At 34.6% G+C, this 22,915-nt stretch overlaps 1 protein-coding gene across 1 annotated transcript; it reads right to left on the reverse strand.

The window, feature by feature from the left end:
* Positions 1 to 7,120: 7,120 nt before the first annotated feature.
* LOC143531459 (protein FAR1-RELATED SEQUENCE 5-like) lies at positions 7,121 to 10,050 on the reverse strand. The gene is made up of 5 exons (XM_077026752.1): positions 9,884 to 10,050; positions 8,609 to 8,804; positions 8,415 to 8,468; positions 7,900 to 8,250; positions 7,121 to 7,759 (listed from the first exon to the last, which is right to left on the reverse strand). The coding sequence occupies exons 1-5, from the start codon at positions 10,048 to 10,050 to the stop codon at positions 7,121 to 7,123; spliced, it is 1,407 nt and encodes a 468-aa protein (XP_076882867.1).
* Positions 10,051 to 22,915: the final 12,865 nt, after the last annotated feature.

Here is a 22,915-nt window from a genome sequence, read left to right on the forward strand (position 1 = left end):
CATAAATTGTGGCAAAAATAAGGAAAGCTGAGGACAAAGATACATTCATGTTCCGTCTTGACTTTTTAATGTTGTTCTTGTGCATCATAGGGGACTGCAAAACCCAAGGAAGATGTAGAGAGGAAGTGTTGAACTATATAACTAGTAAAACAGATTTCAAGAAAATTGATTGGGCTTCTTACATTATCGAATGCTTGAAAACATGTAAGCTTGGATGGGAAAGATGTAATGTAAGCAAATACTTCTGCGGTCCACTTACACTTTTAACGGTAATTTGTTAGTTAATTTAATAATGTTTGAAAGTATAAACACATTACAGGTAGAAGCTAGTAACATGTTAGTTTTTTGTTTACAGATTTTATATGTTGAAAGCATGGACTTCAAAGAAGTTTGTTTAGATGAGAATACAAACCCAATCAAGTTTTGAAGTAAGGAGTTGCTTACATCAAGAGATAGAAAAGAAAGGTTAGCAGGAGGATTCGGAGTTTGGGAGAAAAAGAAAATAAGGAAATGGGTCAAGGAGGATAAAGGTGACGAAGATGAAGTTTTTCAGGTGAGAAGATACAAATTTAAAAAATATGTTATTTGTAAAAATAAAAAAGTATGTTAACTTGTATTCTGTTATCCTTGTAAAAAAGGCTAAGTTGAATGAAGCAGAGGAATATCTTGAAGAGTTTGAGAGTGCAAAGAAACAAATGGATAAAGTGATAAGAAAGCTAGAAAAAAAGAACCTAGAGTCTGAGGAATTTGAAAAACTACGCAACCGTTACAGAAGTGCGTTAACGTTAAAGGTAGTGCATGGAACAAATGGTGACGAAGATGATACTGGTAAGTTAATTAATAATGTTTAGGATGACCTAAATTGTGAAGGTAAGATATAACAATGTTAATTTATTCGCTTAAAAAATTAATATTAATATTGTTTTTTAAAACATTTGAATTAAAAAATAGTATTATGAGGAGGAATCAGATGTCCAAGAAGAGAGAAATCCAGGAGACACAACAGAAGTAAGCTTAGACAACGACCAAGAAGAAGATAATGTCAGCGGTGGAGGTTTGTGAAAACAAAAAAAAACATTGAAAAAAAAGATTAGCATATAACATAAGTGATCTGATATATACAGTCTTTGTCAAATCAATTTATTGCAGAAGAAAAAAAGGGAGAGGATAAGGAAAGCGAAGAGGATGACATGGGAGAGGATGAGATAGGAGGCAAGATTGACGATATGGCAGAATTGGAAGACACAAACACCAAAGATGACGTAGAGGTTGATGAAGAAAACAAAGAAATTGGTTTGAGTGAAGATGAAAACAGAGATGACATGAATATCTTTGAAAATCAGAATATGAAAGTAAGTTGTCATTTGTGTTAAAGAAAAAAAAATTGTAACTTCACAATACATAAATGAAGGAGTAATTGACGTTGTGTACTTTTTAAAAAATTGTGACAGGTGAAAAAAATGATGTGGACAACGTGGAAGTCGAAGATTTGGAAGCCAATCAGGATGGGAAAACAAGAGATGAGAGTGCTAGAGATGATGATGTTAGGTTGCCGGAAGTTGAAACCGAAGAACGACAACAGGTTAACGAAGGAAGAACAAAAAGGGAAGCCGCCCATAAACCAAAGACATTAGGTAAAGCCCATAAAATACACATTGGTAATAAAGTATGATTTCAAATTTTTTTAATGTTTTTGAATGTTGCAGAAAATGAAGATTTTGGAGCCGATGCACCTTCTTTCAGTCTAGGGGTTTCACAGATTGGTAATAAATTATGATTATTTGTTAGTTAGTGATTTTGTAAAAAGTGTAAATTAAAACGATATTACAAACATATTTGACTTCTTTATTATGTCTTGCAGCAACACCAAAAAAGAGTAACAAAACTGATTATCCAGGGAATTATTCGGCCCAAAGAGAAAAAGAGGATGGCAAGACATGTATTGAAAATTATATTGCAGTAATGAGTAATTGTAAACTGTGATAGTAACTATTTGTTTCAAATGTCGTAGACACACCAAAAAAAACAAAGAAAATTGTGGATGTCCAAACACCGTCGCCGAATAAAGTATCACAGAAAGAAACAAAAGGTACTAAAGACAAAGTCCATATGTTTCAAATTTCATTTTACTGTCAATTGGAAATTGAAAATGTATTAAAACAACCAAATTTTGGTGTTGTATATGTGTGTGGTAGGTACAACAAGAAAGACAAATGTTAACGTCGGAAGCTCATCGCATCAACCGGTGAAAGATGAGCAAAGGAGAGTTATTAAAAAAACAGTTATAAAAAAAGGTACAAAAGTCATTTTCATATGTTATATTTTTAGGAAATCATGCGTTATATATTGTTGAAAGAGTGTGCTATATGTAGTTGAGCCAATGAAAAGGGAATTAGATACAAGGGGAGTTGTTTCGGAAATCGAGAAAAAGAAGTCGACAGTGAACATAGGGGTTGTTGGAGGGAAAGCTGAAAATATTACAACATTGAGTGTGCCGTTGGATATTGAAAGAACGACAACGAATTTGGAAAATTGAATATGGGAGTATGTGATGGGTGAAGACAATAACACTGAAGAAACAAATCGGTAAGTTACTACAAAATAGTGATGTCGGTATTAATAACTCCAATGTTAACGAATTACAGAAAATGGGTTTTTTTATTGTGTTCTTTGTAACTTGTAAAAACGTAAGTACTGAAAAAAATTATAAACATGTAGGAAAATACTATTCTCAAAGACTGAAAGCGGACGTGGAGGTGATTAGGAGTTTGAACTACGAGGAAAGGGTTGACAAGAATGTGGTGAACATGTGGTCGGCTGTATTGAATGAGAACATAACTTGGGAAACACAAAAAACACCGAGAAGATACTTCCTAAACACAGAGGTAATGGTAAGTGCGTAATTGTTTAAAGGTATTTATTACATGTTGGTTAATAAATTATAGGGAAATCTAAAACAATACGTAATGATATGAAAAACAGGGGGATGGTTTGATAGGGGCAGAGAAATGGGACAAGATTGTGAGAGACGTGAAGTTTTCCCAGAGTGTGTACATTTCAATGAGGTCAGACATGAGTATATGTAGTTTCAAAGACATAGACTTGGTCTTTTTCCCAGTAATGGAACACGGCGAATATTTTTTGGTGGTGTTTAATCTTAAGAAGCCGTCAATTTTCACAATTGACCACTTCCCTAACTTGTTTCCGTTGGCAACGGTACGGGACAATGACGAGTTCGAATTAAAAGACACCGCGTACAAACTGGTAAGAATATGCTTAATTAGAAAGTAAATATGATAATTAATTTAGTAAAATGAAACAAAAAATGGCAAATATGTTTATTAGTTTGTTAACGGATTTACAGAAGGACATGTTTGTGAGATATTAGGAGTCATGAAATCATCCAAAGAGTCAGGAGATAAAGGAGAGTAAGGTTGAAAGAATTCAGGTGAAGTGGGCAATCACAAACCACACGACAGAAGGTGGAGTGGTGTTGATGAGGCATATGGAGACTTTCATAGGGGGAGGGAGAAAAATTCGAAGCCGGGTTTGCTAGACAAGGCATGAAGAAAAAAAGTCAGTTTAAAAGTTTAAGGAAAAAAATATTATCAAGAATTCTTTTGTCTGACTTAAATACTCTAAAGAAAGAAGTTCTGATGGAGGTAGGAGGTGTTGGAGGTAAGTGAAAAAATCCCACAAACTCAGTGTGCTTTTGATTAAACTTGTAGTTTTTGTTTTGTAAAACTTTAATTTAGTATGGGGTAGGGTACTGTAATGTCTGAACATGATTTAACTGGGGGTAGTGGTTGGAGCAAAGAAGTTACAAATGTGACTTCTGTTTTTGGTATGGACCAAAAGTATGTTGTGGGCTCTTATACTTTTGTTTTAGAATATGACAGTGGCAGGTAGTAATTGTGGGACCTTAAATTATTATGTTAATTTGTGGACAAAAAGTGTTTTTGGAGATAGAGATTAGGTGGCTCCCTATAGGGAATTCCAAGGAAGATAAAATATTTAAAAGTAGCCTACAATACAAAAGTATAAATGGTACAAAAGATAATATCTTAAGTAGCCAACTGTAGTGGAAAAATGAAACAAAAGCAGTCAAACGTGGGGGAAAAGACTTGCGTTAGTTGAACACGTGAGGATTAGCCAAAAGGTATGGTTGGTTGACTTAGGTATCACAAAAAATGTTGTTGAAAATTCTAGTATGTTTAATTATCATTACAGAAAGCCTTTATTTGATTGTGAAAAAAGAATTAAAATATTAGTAACCTAGTTGTTAAAATTCTAGTATGTTGTTAAAATATTTGTAACCTGGTTGTTTTCATCATTACCGAAAGCCTTTATTTGATTGTGAAAAAGCATTAAAATTCTAGTATGTTGTTAAAATATTTGTTGTTTACGTGGAATAGTAGGTGTGACACTTGCATAGTTGTACTGTAGTTGATTGTACACGTGGAACAGGAAAACAAACAGTTACAAATATATAAATGTTGGGGGGGGGGGGGAGTACACTTAATTTCTGAACACGTGACAATTTGGAGAACATTCGAAAAAAAATAAAAATGTTAGTTTGACCAACAGGTATGCTAGTTTGTTGATAATACGATTTCGGGACAATGACCATACGATTTATTATATACAAAATGTGAAGCCTGTTTATATAACATATCAATGTTAACATATGTTTTAAGATACCATAAAACATATGTTACCAAATTAACATATGTTTTCAATTACAACCTAACATATATTATCCATGTTACTGAACTTGAACTATTGTTACAAAACATATGTTCACACTTTCTCCTAACATGGCATGGTTGAGTGGTGAATGGGAAAAAATAAGCTAAAAAGCATATAGCTTGCATTTCGAAAAATAGTTAAAAGCATATATTTAGAAGAAAAGTTGTAGACTTAAAGGTCAGTTTATGTGGGATCTGTTTTTATGCTAAGTGAAATTAAAGATTAATTTATTGTAACAACTACTAACACCCCATTAGTAAAAAAACCATATAGCTTGCATTTCGAAAACATAGTTACAAAAAAATATATACCCAAAATAACGAACAGAAAAAAAAAGGAAAACACGCTTTATAAATGTTGCTACATGTCTTCGTCTTCGTATATAAATGCTACAAAAAGTACACCTGATGTTAAAAAAGAAAAAATGTTTTTTAAAGCATATTGTACTATGTTGTACTTTTATAAGTTAGATCATATTGTTTTCAACCTAGCATTCTTGGTAGGGTCACATTTACCTCGTAATATATACTATGTAGGATGATAAGACATGTCCCTGATAAGGCATATCAGCTAAAGATAAAGCTAGTTAAGTAGGATAAGACAACTAGGAATGACAACTAAAAGCATGTACAATACACTTTAATACTTGATAAAGTAAGCTATCTATGTAACCAAACCAAACTAGGGTCCCAACCAAACTAAAAAAAGTAAATAAAAAATAAGAGAACCAAAAACAACCAAAAAAAAGTTGACACGACAATAAGAATGTCCCTAACGCGTATTTGACATCGCAAAACTTTAACATCATCTTCAAGCTTGTTTTTTGATTTCAACAACCCAGGAATGATTTGCTTAGAACGGTCACACATAGGCTGATCTAGCCAAACAAAATAACCACACTTGTTCTCTGCATTTTAAAAAAACAAAAAAGGAAAATGAAAATTACAAAAATATAGTGTATTTAACATAATTGTATACCATATGAGGACATGAATAAAAACGGCGTCCAGGATTCAAATCGGTCCAAGACGTACGTAAGGTGGCAACCTTATGGCAGTAGGAGACATACATACTGATGAGACTGATTTTATGAATGTGGTTTTTCAAGGCAGCCGTGTGGAATGACTTGGTGAGTGTTGAATGGGTATTTAACAACAACTGAGCGTGTAGAGATAAAAAATGTTAAAATAATAAAATAAAATAAATGCAAGAGAGAATATGGTAGGAGGGGGAAGTTGTAGAACAATTAATGGGTCCTTGAACTAGTACAGCTGTCACGTGAACTATGGGAGGACAGGAGGGGAAACAGCTATCACATAAACTATGGGTCCTTGACACAATTCCTAATATAGTAAAAATAAGTAGCAACCAAACCCAAATTTCGTTGAACTAGTACATTTAAAAAAAGAAAATAAAATCTAACCATAGTACATATACATTGGGAAAACACTTAAAAAACCACCTAATACATTTAAGGGTGGTAGATACAACATGAGATCTCGTTCCCAGATACATTTAACATAAATAAAAAATAAAAACATCCCTTAAACAACATAACAACAGTACATACTTTCAGAAAGTGAACATCAAAATTGAGGGGGTCACAAAACTAACGAACAAAGTAGAAACGTTTGCAACAGTGACAGAAGTCAAAAGACGGAGTTGGGTATGGAAAAAGAGTGGTGATGTTAGGGAGGGGATTGTCAAAATTATAGTAAAACATCCATTCGTCATCATGATGTTGACCGCAGGGACTTGAATTTCTTATGCAACTTTGCTCAACTTTGGGCCTCTCAACCATCGGGGTTTTGTACTTAAAATCTTCAACTTTAGGTTCAATAAAATTTGGGTGAATTTTGAAGGACGGTAGGTTCTCTCTTTTGACCATAGGTTTATAGTGCATTCTGGAAGATGACTCTATTTTAATCTTAGAAAGAGGAACTAATCTACGTCGAGGTGCAGACATGATAAAAATTGGAAAAAGGGATGTTGAAGAAAACAAGAGTTTAACTATCTCCTTATCCTTTATATAATGAAAAAAGGTGAGGGAGGTTAGATGAAGATTTGATGTGTTAATAAATATGGTGGTAAATGTAAGTCCAAAGGGGAAGTGGTTGTTAAGTCCCAAATGTTGGTTATATCCTTCCTTTTTTAAGAAATTTATTAAAAAAGAAAAAGTAAAAAAAAGGACGTTGCAAAAAACAAAAAAAAAAAATAAAACGGGATAACCATTAAACAAACTTGCAAATGTTATACATGATCCTTAGGTAGTAATTAGGAAAGAGCATCCTAAAAGATTATAACAAAATAAGAATCAAAAACTAAACATGCCTTCCTATGAAATTTATTTATTAACCCCACCATGAACTGCCTAAACATTGTCGCTGCTTTCTGGATCTGCCAAAGACTTTTTCTTCTTGTTCTTGGGATTTAAAGGACAAATACGAGAACCATGATGAACATACTCACCACAAGTACGACATAACCTTGCGACTTTACCTGCCTTCACGACAATTTTTTCCGAGTCACCCATCACTCGACGAACCTTGCCACATCCTCTTGTGCGAACAGCATCCGGATTCTCAATAAAATCATCGCCTTCGTTGGCATTCCCAATAATTTCTTTAAAAACAGATTCGTTATCATCTACGGCATCCGCATTTCTAAAACTTTTTTCAAAGAACAAAGACTTTAACTCTTTTATCTTCATAGCAAAAGAGTTTAGACCTTTAGAGTCAACCCTCAACATGTCAACACACTGACTTACCATCTCCAAAACCTCAAAACGTAAAACACTTTGAGGATTGTAATCCACACTAAAACGATTTGAAATTGAGAAAACACTTCTAGGTAGAACATCCCGTTTCCACCTATCACTTACACACTTCAACGGGATCTTATAAACTTTTTTAATTCTATAAACACAAAACACATGGCGGCAAAAAAAACCAATACGAGTGAATCCCATACAAGAACAAGAGGCCGAGTTGTCAGCAAGATCAAAGTTAACCTGTACGATAAAAATAAAATGTATTACTATAACATATGTTAACGTAGACTTCACTTATAACATATGTTTTTAGGTAAACGTATAACATATGTTAAAAACAAAAATTATGTTAAAGTGACCAAACTTGATCGTTAACGTACCAGAAAAACGTTGGTTATGTCCTGCCTTTTGTCCAAGTGAGTCACGGAATATAAAACATGATCATCAACGGATTCAGTATGTGTAACATAACAACAATACTTCCCTTTCATTATCTCCTTTATAACTTCATTAAAGATGGCTTGAGTGTACAAATCAAATGCATGTCTCTCTATTTCTTCACCAGTAGTACTTTTAAATGAAACATATGAAGTCTTATACTCAGAACTTCTTTGAGAGTAACGTTGATTGTCTAGTCTAGACTCCATACATAGCATAAATTGGACAAGAGTGTTAGCGCTAGTTGAGTTGACTTTAAATGTTGCATTAGAGCTTTCACAACGAGATGTAGTCTTCATCAAACAACAAAAAGGAATATCTCGAAAATAAGCAGGAACCCAACGATCACGGATCTCAAACATATCATTCAACCACTCGTTGTCTTTAAACCAAACTTCTCAATAAGATAGTGACATCTGGACGCAAATGTATCATGGGTGATAAACATATTCCAAACCAAACGATGTATTCTAGAGCGAACATTAGTATTCTCAATAACATCACCAGATACCTAATGTAAAAAGAAACAAAAACATTTCAAAAAAACAAAACACAGATGCAAAGCCTATGACGTGAGTCAGAAAATACCTTGGCCGGCAATTTCTTCATTATGTGCCACATGCAAAGCCTATGACGTGACTCAGAAAATACCTGGACTACTGCTTGCCGCATAGAAGGATCCTGATCACTTAAAACTAGCTTGGGTTGTTGGCCATGACAATTAAGAAAGGATTGAAGCAACCATTTGTAAGAGTCGATAGTCTCACTACTGATCAAGGCCGCTCCAAAAGTAACACATTTTTTGTGGTGATCTACGCCAGTAAAAGGAACAAATATCATTTTGTACCTGTAAAAGTAAAGTGAAAAACAATTAAAACATATGTTTTATTGATAATGGTACATAAGATAAGTGAAAAAACAAAACCTGAAATCAAAATGACTAACCTATTAGTCTGATAGGTGGCATCAAAAGCCAAAACGTGACCAAAAGATTTATAATTCAATTTGGATATCTCTTTAGCTCAAAAGATAGATCTTAATTTGCCATTTTCAACTGTAAAATCAAAAAAGAATTCGGGGCAACACTCATAACAATTTTTCAACCGGTCAATAACTAATTGTGAATCCCTATCACCTATGAAAATTCTCATTCCATAATAAAAGTTCTTGAAATCAATAGGTCTGGTGGATAAATTTTTTGGTTGAGAATGAAAGCTTTCTAGATATCTTAGTCAAGTCACGGTTAAAAGTGTCAACAAGACAATGATTGTGATCTTCTACAAACTTAGACAAAATAAAGTTACAAGTTTCAGGACAAACTGAAACACCTATGTGAGCCTTGCAATCAGTTACGGTAAATGTCTTCTGCCTGACATACATTGACGGTTCAGACAAGGAATCAAAAGAACGTTTGCTTTGGGGGGGTACCGTACTTATTACACCTCAAATACTTGTGTGTAACGACCCCTTTCCATTTCTTAGTCTGGCCTTTGCAGACCGAAAAACCAGATTCTTCAGCGTACTTATAATAAACAACATCTTCCCATGATTTAAAAATAGTGTCTTCAACAGGTTTTAAATTGTTATCAATCTTTGGACGCCAAAACTTCGAACCATTATGAGAATAATAAACATAATAGGCATCCTATTCTTGAAGAATTGTTGGTTCTATGGAAACAGGAGATACCACATCATTTTGGCCTAAGGATGTTTGGTTGCTAAAGACATTCTCTAAAAAATATAAAAAAAAAATCATTTAAATATAGTAGACATATGAAAAAATAATGCTTCAAAAATAAAGGATTTTAAGTTATAAAAGCATGGGAATAAAAGCATTAAAACAAATGGAAACCACCTGGAACACTTAAAACAAAAACATTTATAAAACAAATTGATTAGAGGTCCCTGGATTAACGTACTACAAACAGACTTAAAACATTAATATGACTTAATGAAACACTACCTTGACTGGTGGGACTAACTAAGTGGTTCAGGAAATTATTTGAAGTAGACTGATCAAAAGGTATGCTAAAAACTTGACTGCTTGGAGTGGTTAATGTGATATCATCATTGTAGCCGGCTAGGACATCCATCGCAATAAAGGAAGAGTGGGTGAAGGAAGGTGGATAACATTAAAGGTGAGTCTTAAAATTGTGTTTATAGAAGAAAAAGTAAACATAATATAGGGGAAGAAGTATGACAAGACAAGAAAGTACAAGAAAATATAAAAAAGATCTTCCATCTACAATAAAATAAATTAAAATAAATGGGGTAGGGTACAAAGGGGGACTTTAATCAAAAGTTTTTGAAGAAATAAATAATATGTGTCATCAACCAAACTCACACCAACATCCCATTCATATTTCAAGTAATACCTTTTACTCTACCACACCACAAAAACATGTACAAAAAATGTATCCCGCCCCAAGTACACCTCCAGAGGATGTTATTGAAAACAAAAGGTTTTTTGCACTAAACCCTACAAACAATGTGGTTGACCTGGCTAACCAGCAAGTAGAAACTGGAATCGTGCAAGTTGAACCGAATGGTGGGGTTACAAATCAACCACAAGTACACGGGAACCCACATGAAAACGACCACCCTCCACCTCCACCTCCTCCTACTTTTCGACCCACACAAATAGTACCTGATTGGGCGGAAGGGTACCAAACAGACCCCGGGGCGGAATACGAACCACCATTACACTATCCTCCACCTCCAAAACCAGAACCAGATGGTTACGAGTCTAAACCTGACCCCTTTTACTATGTTAGTGATTCTGACGAGTCATGGGACTACTACAATTGGGGGAGAAAATAGGCTGTCTAATGTTCAATTATGTTGTATTTTTATTTTAGGTTTACCGTTTGTTTTATGTAGGTTGAATTATGTACGTTTGTTTATTTATGTAGAAGAATAGTTTAATGTTTAATTAAGTTTAATGATGTAACTCGACTCAAAGTTTGGTTTGTTTTATTATTTAGTAACCTAGTTTTACATTAAACCACAATTTACCATAACGAGAAAAAAACATAAAACAATATACAAAAAAGTCATATGTTAATAATCGTGCTAAAACATATGTTATCAGGTAGAAGACATATGTTATCATTTGAAGGACAAGTCAAAACATACTTAATAAAAACAGGAGTTATCAAGTTATCATAATATAAATGTCATACAACATATAAAGACCATACTAGCAAAATGTGACACATAAATAGGGGAATACAGAAAAATACAAAAAAACACACACACACACACAACTAGAAAACAAAGCACCTGATTAAAACTTCCAGTTGAGAAAAGACTAAAACAAACAAGCATTCTTCACCCATAAAATCTTTATATTAGGAGTGTAATGACCAAAAAGGTTACAAGGTACTAGGACTGACTAAAGCACACTGCCAGAATAAGCATTCCTCACCACCCATCAAACTTGGATAAGAGTGAAAATCATCACATAAAAAACAAAAACATATTTCTTAGGGATCAGGAATTGGAGAACCAGATATAACTGAAGTTGTAACTTCATCAGAAACTTGATAAACATCGAGATGGTTGATTGTGGTGACCGGATTAACTTGATGAACAACTGGAGCTACGTCAACAGCTACAGGTACGCAAGGTGTAACATCCTAAAATTTCGATAAATAATATTTTATATATTATTTCTTAAAAATGGAAAAGTTTACTAGAGTTATTAAATAAATAATAGCAATAGAAAAGAAAGATAAGTAGTCTAATTAAATGGAATTAATCATGGACCAAAAAGGAAAGATGGGCCTTAGGTCCATGGGCTTAAGGGAGTATAAATACCCCTTAAACCCTAATCCTTTCCATTTCCATCCATATTTTCCATCTTATTCTCTACACACTCCAAACACACACCTAAAATACCCTCTTACGGCCGCAAGAGAGAGAAGTGTGATCCAAGATAAAAACGAGCCAAGATCTTTGATCTATCCTCTATATTTAAGCTAGTTGCAAGATCCAAGTTCATAACCAAGCTAGCCGTGACCTAGAAAACGATTAAAGGTATGTGCTTGATCTTAAAGCTTATGTTTTTATGAACGAATGATCATGAAATTTAAACATAGAATGAATCGGGTCTAGTTAATTCATAAAGTAGCAAACTTGATGCTTAAAATGGATAAATGGACTCATGGTTAAATACGGCTCGTAAAGGAAACCCTAGATCTAGCCTAGAACGTTTTAACCATATAAAGGTTTGAGCTTTATGACTAAAAGGGTTAGATCTTGCAGCCGTGGTGGTCATGGGTGTAAAACAGTTTTGAAAAATGGCAAAAATGGGTAAAAGTTCATGAATTGAACCTTATAACAGTAGCAAAGCATGGTAAAAACATAAAAAGTGGAAAAATGAACTGAGCTGGGTGTTCTCGGCAAGAACTGAGGGTTCTCGGCCAGGAACGGGTTTTCGGCCAGAACCAGTTCTCAGTCAGACACAGGTTTACGATCAACCCATGTTCTCGGTCAGCAAGGGTTCTCTGCCAAAGAGTTCTCAGCTAAATATGAGATCTTGGTCAACACACGAGTTCTCGGTCAAACCATATGGGTTCTCGGTCAAAAAGGGTTCTCTGTCTTGAGTTCTCGGCCACAGTTCTGTTGGGCCTAAACCCAAATTGGGCCAGATGATGGATATTTGGACCTGATTTAAATAAGCCCAGCTTAGAAAATAAATTAAAATTCTAATAATAAAATGGGATAAGCCCAGCTTAACCCCAGCCAGGGGCTCTGCCCCTTGGACCCCGCTAGGGGCTGCCGCCACTAGAACCCCTCTGCCAGGGGCGCTGCCCCCAGACCCCCGTTCGTTGTGGTTATATAAAGATAGAAATACGTTATGAGTAGTAGTAGTTAATTGATACATGTAAATATTATACAGTTAGCCGTGCACGGATCAAGAAAGAGATTACGATTAACGGTGAACGTAAGCGCATTCATGTGACTTTCTAGCCCCATTTCCTTGTTATGTTTTCGGGGCTGTGTGCATACTCGATGTGATAGTTAATACACTTACCTTAACTGGTAAGTGTATGCCTTATATGGTTTATATGTTATGTATGTATATCTTAAATGTGAATGAAAGCTTGTCAGTACGTGAACGATCATCGGATATTGCACGTGCCAACAAGGGAGGTATGTTTATGATAAATGAATGTGTATGATAGATATACGTACAATATATGAATATGTATGAAAGATTAAAGAAAGTATGTATGTTATGGGTATGTAAAGACATTATGTACGAAGATGAAGCAAGAGGGACCAGACCCTAATAATATCTAAGATAGAGAAGGAGGGACCAGACCCTTTATGATATCTGAGATAGAGAAGTAAAAAGGGACCAGACCCTAATAATATCTGAGATAGACAAGAAAGGGACCAGACCCTAAAATATCTGAGATAGACAAAGGAAAGAGGGACCAGACCCTAATAATATAATAATATTTGAGATAGAATGGACAGTAACTATATAGTATGAAAGTAATAAAGTATGAATATACGTATGAAATTATGTAATGAAAGTAAGTTAGCAAAGTAATTATTATGTATCTTCGGATGCATGATTGAAGGTAAGTGTATGTATTGTATTATGTTTGATTAACTAGAACTCACTCAGCGTAGCTGACTTTTAGTATGCACGCAGGTGAGTAGGATGAGGCAGCTCGCTTGAGGGGACGGGTGGCATTGAATAAGAGGCTGGCATCGGAAGACTCAAGACGATTACGTCTAATGTTATGTTATTTTGAAAGACAAGAATGTTTATTTTAAGACAAGTTATGGATTAACGTGATGTTATGAAAGTTTTTTTATATTCCGCGTATGTTTTTATTAACTCTGATGAAAAGAACTATGTTGATGAGTAAATCCAACGCCCAAATGTGAGGCACCGGTAACGGGGCCTTACACAAGGTGCTGGATTAACTTGATGAACAACTGAAACAACGTCAACAACTACAGGTATGCCAGGTGTTGGATTCACTTGATGAACAGCAGGAAAAACATCAACGCACACGACGGAGTCAACACTAGAATGATGAATATCTAAAGAATCGAATGATGTTAGTTGATGTTGTCTCTTTGAAGGAGAAAGGGCTGAAAAATCTAAGAATCGCTTTGCTTTGGGAGACATACTTGAAAACCGGTAACCTGGAAAGAATCAATTTGAAATTTTCTGATGATGTTAAGATATATGAAAACACCTCAAAAATCGATGATTTGACAAGATAAAAATATTAAAGGACGGAACACAAAAAGACTAAAATACCTTTCTACTTAAAAAACAATTTAATATATCCAGTGACACATGGCAACACCACAACCACTCATTTGAGTTTCCAAGGTCTTCTCAATTGGAATAGGTTTTCTTCTTATACTTTCCCTATATATATATATATATATATATATATATATATTGTTAGAATCAGAACTGATGATTTTCTCACTCAACATGTGTTGTTGACAAAGTATATATATTTTGTACGCATTTGCATGTTTTCAGTTGGCTTGTTTATCAAGGTGAAGAACACATAGAGATGACCTTTAAGATTATTTGATTTTGTTTTGTAATTTCTTTGAATTGATGTACTTGAATTTTAAATTAATTAATTAATTAAATATTGTCACATTTCAATTTCATGATAGTACATTGTGAGTTGTGAACCAAAGTTCGTGCCGCGACATTTCCGGCTTAGGTTGGGGTGTGACACCATGATTGTTGGAAGACGTTTTCTCCAATCCCACGTGTCTTTCAACTTGGTCATCCGATCTTTCAGGTAGAATAAGTCAGCTAGTCGTTATAGGCCATTATATCTTTGAGTAGTCTGCAAGTATAACATAAATAAAACAAACATAGTCGGTTAGTTCATGATCATACAACTAGCTGGGAATCCAAGATATCAGAATAATCATTAGGATCACACTAGGAATAAAATGATCCCTAACACTAGGCATTTCTGATTCAACAAGGTATATATATTTATGATTACACATTTAAATGGCAAAATAAAATTAGAATCACGTATTTCACACTGGGATTTTGTATTACTGACTAAAAAATTGTTAGTGCACAGTTTTGCGTCCAAGCGTTTCAAGTGAAGACCAAAGACAAAGAGCTCAAGACGAGGGGGTGTCTGTTAGTGCACGGTTTTGCGTCTTGATTCTTTGTATTTATCGTTAACGTATTTGTCCTTTTGTTTAATGTAATAAACCATTGTTTATTTAGTTAGTTCGTTAATGTATTGTCTAGTTCGCTAAGGTTTTTTAGCGAACTAAGACTTAAGTTAAGTATCCCCTGATTCGTTAAGGATGTTTAACGAATCAGAGGGTGATTCGTTAAGTTAGTTACTTTGTAATGTATGTAACGAAGCGGACTCTAGTTCGTTAGGGGATGTTAACGAACTAGATCCGTCTTCTATTTATACGTGAACACTGTTCACGAGTAATTTAAGTTTTGAGTTAATTAACGAAACTCTGTCAAAACTCTCTCTCAATTCTTCATCTTAATATTATTCATACATACGAATACTGATAATATATACACATATAACACATAATCAAACGTAATTATGAGCTAGATCCGAGTTAAGGTAATTAATCGTATTAACACAGATCTGAGATCTGTTTATAGTTAGAAGATTGATTCCGGGGTCCAACAAGTGGTATCAGAGCCTTCGGGGCTCAATTACACTTGATTTGGTGGTTTATTTAGAGTATTGGACTGTTAATTAGTATTAGGTATTGATAGTGTTCTGTTTGAGTAAATTTGGATCAATTTAAGGTGAATTGATTGAATTATGGTAGGTTTGGACTGGATTTGAGTTGGTTAACGTATAGGAAAGGTTTGGAGGATTGGAATTGAAGTTTGGTTTTGTTTTGGTTTGATTCGGTATTGATTCTAATTTGTGTCCAAAACAGAGGTTTGGTTTTGATACAATTGGATTCGAGAAAGGGGTTAATCGGTTACGAGTATTGGTGTTTTGGATTCGCGATTGGTTTGTGAGTCATTTGGTAGGTTATTTGTGCAAATTGATTACGAATTGAGGTAGTATTACGAATTTAAGCTTCTGGGTTTCTGGGTTTGATGTTCTTCATTTCCAGAAAATCTGGAAATAATCTTTGAAGATTTGAAGATTTGAAGATGACTATGATTCGTTATCATCTTTTCGGTGATTCGTCATCTTGGTCACACTAATTCGTTAATTAATTTAGTCAATTCGTTATAAAATTCAAGTGATTCGTCAATCAGTTCGCTAACTCATCTGATTCGTGTTAAGAGATTCGTGTGACACGTGTCTACCTTGGAATTTGTGTCATAACAAACTTTGCCACGTGGCATTCGGTGTCAGAGTTTGTTACAAACCGTTGTAACAACATGATTCGCTATTAGCTGATTCGCTATCAACTGTAGTTGGTTCGTTATCAATTTCTCTAAGTCTTTCTTAGCGATTCGTTACTGAAATCCTTCTAATTTGCTAAGGTCACACTTAGCAATTCGCTAGTCAATTCGTTAGTTTGACTTATTGATTCGTTGACTATCTGATTCGTTGGATTGGATTGACTCGTTAAATTCAATCTTGATTCGCTATCTGATCAATCTTAGATTCGTTAAGATTTGATTCATTAGTTACTGTTCACAATTCGTTACAACTGTTTCCAGTTCGTTACATTTAATCTTTAAGGTTTTTTAAATTTGTTTTCTTTTCAAAAATGGCCGGTATGTATGCACTAGCCACACAGAATATGTTAATGCAACAAATGTTGCAACTTGATACCGAGATTGGTTCACATTCGAAATGTCCAAGATTGATGAAGTTTAGTGACTTTGCAAAGTGGGAACCTCGGTTTCGTGCTCATCTAGGATCAGTTCATCCTGACTGTTCTTACTGTTTAGATGAAGTTTATACCGTTCCTATGATTAGGGATGAGACTATTGGTTTTACAACTAAAGCTATTTTTCAATACTCGGTTGAAGAGAAGAAAGCATTAGAGATAGAGACAAAAGCTTATTCTACTCTAACCATGGCTTTACCTGAAAATATTTTTCACCAAGTGGATAGTATAAAAATCTGTGCTTCCTTATTTCAACATATCCGAATGAGAAGTATGGGAAACACGGCTGAAAGCAAAAAGGTGATGCTTAAGTTTCAATTCAGAAACTTTAATTTACTCAAAGGTGAGACGGTTGAAGAAATGACAACGAGATTCAATCACTTGATTGCAGAAATGGATAAAATGAGGTTGGAAATTTCTGAGATCGACAAGATTGATACTATTAAGAGTGCTCTACCAAGTTCGTACTCTACTTTCTTGATGGTATTAAAAGAAAACAGTTACTTAAATGAAGACTTGACTGCTAGTGAGTTTTTACAAAAGATTGAGGCTCGTGAATATGACCTCAAATGTCAAAAATCATCTAAGGATAGTCAAGATCCAGCTTTCTATGGTGGTAGCATGCCTCTTAGTTCAACCATTTCACCAATTACAGCATTTCTTACGTAGAATGCTAAAGATAATGAAACAACCATCTATAGTTATCCTAGAGCATGTTTTTATACTGATGGTAACTCTGGATCACAAAATGTTTCTGCTGGTTCAGGAAGTTCGTCCACTACAAATCAATACTCATCACCTCCAAATGTTAACATGAAAGAAGCTGAGCAAAATTTTGCCTTTCTATCAGCTTTCATGACTTCTTACAAAAATTTGGTGAGTAGCAAGATTGCCACTAGTGATCTAACTAATGAAGACTATACTGGTCCTCCTGGTCAAACCGAAAAAAGAGTATACTGGTCCTCGTGGTCCAACTTCTTCAACACCACGAAATAGTGATGCAGGAAAGAATTCTGGAAGTACACCTTCGTTTGCTGGATCTCAAACTATGTTATCTAACGTAGATGGAGATGACTGGTCACAACGGTTATTATGTGGTAACAATCAAGCTAATCTTGCCATGTTTGGGTTTCCTGAGTATTTTCAAGATGTAAGTGGAAGTGAGATTTCTTCTGATGCTGATACTGAGTCTGAGTCTGATGATTCGAGAGAAAAGCTTCCAACTAATTTTGCTTGTACGGCCAAGATCAGTGATTCAACCACGTCTGCTTGCATGTCCAAACAAAGTGAGGTTAGTAATTCTAATTCTAAGTTATCATGTGTCGATTGTGAGTATAATAGGTCTAAGATAGACTCATTAAAACTTCAGAATGATAATTTGCTAAAAGAGATTGTTTCTTTAAAAGATACTTATATGCAATCCTTGACCTCTCAAATAAATTCAAGAGAGAAAATTGAGGCTTTGACTATAAGCAATCATGATCTTAAGGCGGAATTGTCGGTGAAAATGACCATCAATGATCAAAAATTTCAAGAAATCTTGAAACATAGGTCAAAAATAACCGAGCTTTAAAATGAGGTTCTTGAATTAAAGAACAAATTGGGTAAATTAAGAAACTCTTCTTTTTTGCTAAATGAAATAATTGAAGTATCTGGTAAGCAAAAAGATTCAAAGAAAGGGATAGGTTTTGTTGAAATTCCACCACCTTTTCATAATGATTACAAACCAAATCCTTTTGCTAGAAAAGAAAAAGATGTGATTGTAAAAGAGTCTGTAATTCCTGAAAAGACAAAGTCAGTTAAACCTGAAAGTGTTAAAACACAGCCTCCAATTCAGAAACCTCAAGTTCAGAGCAATAAAGTCTTTATTGAAAATGGTGACAAATTTATCATTGAGGATGTGTTCGAACCTGAAATTATACACAAAAAGAAGAACATTACAAGTTCAAATCACATACTTTGTGAACCTTATGAATTTGAGGAGGCTGTGTATGATTCGCACACAACCAAGGTGAAATAAGATACTCATGTCAATATCAAACCAGTGAAGGCTAAGAAACCAGAAAAACCCAAAATTTCTGATGAGGATTTGTTGCGTTTCATAAATCCTAATGCATCTAAGCCTTCATCTGCTCGTGTGTTTAAGTTAAAGGGGATGGATACGATGTTTACTGAGAAAGACAATCCAATAAGTACCATTAAACCTGAACTGATTGAGAGTGTGTTTCACAATGAAACATCCAAGATTCTGAACTTGAACGATTGTATGCTCAAGCAAAAACATCAGCTACATCTGATCCACTGACTAAAGCAAAAAACATTTTAAAACAAGCTAAAAAAGTTCAATTTGTGAAGTCAACTGGGACAGATACGTTGAAAAGTTTTTCAAATTGCTCTAACTTAGATTTTTATTTGAAAAAGAAGTCTGAGTTATCTGATGATTTTGCTAAAAGCATGACCAAAAATGTGAGTCATCATGCATCCTCTATGTCACAAGTTCCGACTAATTCTAAACATCATCATGTTGACATGCGAAGCTGTTTCCTTTATGGTCAACAAGGTCATGTAGTAAGAAATTATGGCCAGAAGAACTATCAGAATCTTCATCATTTTATCAAGGATCATTCTAAACCAGTTCCTTTGGTAAATGAGATTCTGAAACGACTTGTGTCGTATGCTGATGATACTCATATTATGTTCTCTAATGTACATCCTCGAAAAGTCGTTCATGTGAATGAAACTCATGGTTCTGTTAAACCTAAGTTTATTCCAACTGAACCGTTATGCAAAAACGTTAATTCAAATGTAGTTCAAGCTGCATATCTAAGACGAAAGTCTAAGAAACATGTAACTTATTCTCAAGTTGCTGAACAATAGTTGAATGCAACTAAGTTTAATCTTTCGCAAGGAAATCAGAAAGTGCCCAAGACTGAGGCCAGGGCTGCCTTTTTGAACTAATCATTTTCACTTGTGTGTTGGGTACATCCAAGACCATTTCTGGTGAAAACTGGATTATGGATAGTGGATGTTCTCGTCATATTACTGGAAATCTCGACCTCTTAACAAATGTGAGAAATATTCAAGGGGGTTATGTGGCGTTTGCTGGGAATTCTAGGGGTATGATTAGACAGGAAGGTGATGTATCGAATGGGAAGATTACTTTTGATAAGGTTAATTATTGTGATAAAGTGGATCATAATTTATTGAGTGTATCGCAGATCTGTGATAAGCAATACACTACAGTATTTACAGATAAAGAGTGTCTGATTTTGAAACCGGGTTATGTGATTCCCGAGGACATGGTTGTCATGCGATCACCACGATCAAATGATATTTATGTCTTGAATATGAATTCTAAAGTATCTACATTGATTTAAACGTGTTTGTCTCGAAAGCAACCGAGAAATATTCAATTATTTGGCATCGAAGAATGAGTCACATACATGTTCGAAAGATGAACTACCTGATGGCAAATGACCTGGTAGAGGGTGTGTCGTTAAAGAATTTTAAATTATCCGATCACTGTGTTGCTTGCAAGAAGGGCAAAAAGAAGAAGAAACCGCACCCATCTAAGTTATTAAATTCCATTAATACTCCGCTTGAACGACTTCATATGGATTTATTCGGTCCAGTGAATCGTGCGAGTATTTCTGGAGACTGGTACTGTTTAGTGGTTACAGATGATTATTCACATTATTCATGGGTCTTGTTTATGAGCTCAAAAGATCAAACACCGGTTCTTGTACAAAACTTAATCACTAAGATCAAATCACTATACAAAAAAAAGTGAGGAGAATTTGAAGTGACAATGGTACTGAATTTAAAAATACTGTATTGGACTTCTTCTGTGTACAAAAATGAATTCATCGAGAATACAGTGCTCCATATGTACCACAACAGAACGGTGGAGCTGAAAGAAATAATAGAACGTTGATTGAAGCTGCTAGAATGATGCTTGCTGATTCAAAGCTTCCTGTCCAGTTTTGGAATGAGGCGGTGAATACTGCTTGTTACACACTCAATCGAGTTCTCACTGTTAAAAGACTCAAGAAGACCAGTTATGAATTATTGAATAATCGTAAACCTAATTTAAAGTACTTGGAACCATTTGGGTGTCCTTGTACTATGTTGAAAAAGGATGTGGGAAAGTTTGATGAAAAAGCCATTGAAGGTTATTTCTTGGGGTATGCATCACCTAAGAAACGAGTTTTTAACTTTACGTCTGGTTGTGTTGAAGAATGGTACCATGTGGACTGTCAAAGGTACACTACTCCTTCTCAAGGAAAAGGTCCCGACTGGATGTTTGACTATGATGGCTTATTTAATTCATTTACTCCAACAACCGATCATCCAGATGAAGATTTAGTTCGTGCTTATTTTGAAGAACATTTGTAAATTCCAAGGTTTGAAAGTTCAAATGATGTTGAAGCTCCAATTGTTGCTCCAACTTAAGAACCTGATAATGAGCCTCCTATTCAATATGATAATGCTTCTACTTCATCTGATGATAATGCAGTTGTGGATCAAGTTATTGAACTTGATAGTGATGTTTCTTCTCCTAAATTGGGTTAACATTACACTAATTTATTTGAAAATGTTGCTGTTTCTGAAAATCCTACTCTCAGGATTCATAATTACCATCCACAAGAAAACATTGTTGGAGATCTTGATGTGGGAGTTCAAACACGTCATCAAGTTGCTTCATCGGGTGAAACTAATGTCTTATGTGCTTATGCTGACTTACACTCATCTGGAATTGTAAATCTTGCTAAATTCACTTGCTTTCTATCTCAAGTTGAGCCAACGACTCCTCGTGTGGCACTTCAAGATCCTTCTTGGGTAGAAGCCATGCAAGAAGAATTACAGCAATTTGCACGTTTAGGTGTTTGGGATCTTATTGACAAACCTGCTAGAGTCAAGAAGGCGATTCCGACTAAGTGGGTATACAAGTGTAAGAAAGACGATCGTGGGGTAATTGTGAGAAACAAGGCACGTTTAGTGAAGACCAAAGACAAAGAGCTCAAGACGAGGGGGTGTCTGTTAGTGCACGGTTTTGCGTCTTGATTCTTTGTATTTATCGTTAACGTATTTGTCCTTTTGTTTAATGTAATAAACAATTATTTATTTAGTTAGTTCGTTAATGTATTGTCTAATTCGCTAAGGTTGTTTAGCGAACTAAGACTTAAGTTAAGTCTCCCCTGATTCGTTAAGGATGTTTAACGAATCAGGGGGTGATTCGTTAAGTTAGTTACTTTGTAATGTATGTAACGAAGCGGACTCTAGTTCGTTAGGGGATGTTAACGAACTAGATCCGTCTTCTATTTATACGTGAACACTGTTCACGAGTAATTTAAGTTTTGAGTTAATTAACGAAACTCTGTCAAAACTTTCTCTCAATTCTTCATCTTAATATTATTCATACATACGAATACTGATAATATATACACATATAACACATAATCAAACGCAATCATGAGCTAGATCCGAGTTAAGGTAATTAATCGTATTAATACAGATATGAGATCTGTTTATAGTTAGAAGATTGATTCCGGAGGTCCAACACTAATATATATGATACGTTTGGCATATAAAAATACTAATAAAATGATGAATAAATGTGCATGTATCATTCCATTCGATCTTTCAACTAACGAATCAAACACTTAATTTCACGAATGTTACAATAAGCATGTAAAGTGTGTTGTTTTATAGAATAGTTTATATTTTATGTTGTTAAACACTTAAACATGTCATATTGTTGTGTTGTGTCACTCGTGTTATCGAACCAATTACTTTTGATGGTTCTAAACGTGTCGTGTCAACATGTTTGACAACGCAACATGTTTGGCAAGCAGAAAATTCCTTATTTTAACTTTTTGAAATGATTAAAAAGCTGTTTTCCAAAAGCCACAAATTCTAACTTTTTAAAATGCCTTTTTGAATAAACCAATAAATCAATAAGCAATTTTTCAACTCAATCCCAAACATGTTTTCTTATCAATCTATACTTGATAGAAATTGTCAAATTACAAAGCTTCATTATCAGACACAAAACATTTATCCTTTCTATGAAAAACAGCAAATACCTCACTACATGTAAAAACT

This window comes from Bidens hawaiensis, unplaced genomic scaffold (genome assembly GCF_021521415.1).
Source record: "Bidens hawaiensis isolate Kalapana, Puna unplaced genomic scaffold, B.hawaiensis_p1.1 tig00009162_1, whole genome shotgun sequence".
NCBI lineage: Eukaryota > Viridiplantae > Streptophyta > Magnoliopsida > Asterales > Asteraceae > Bidens > Bidens hawaiensis.

Coding starts and splice junctions, on each gene's coding strand:
- LOC143531459 (XM_077026752.1), bottom strand. CDS start 10,050: ATGGATGTCCTAGCCGGCTACAATGATGATATCACATTAACCACTCCA. Junction 8,469..8,608: donor TGCGGCAAGCAGTAGTCCAG/GTATTTTCTGAG, acceptor TTTTTACATTAG/GTATCTGGTGATGTTATTGA. Junction 7,760..7,899: donor ACATAACCAACGTTTTTCTG/GTACGTTAACGA, acceptor TTTATCGTACAG/GTTAACTTTGATCTTGCTGA.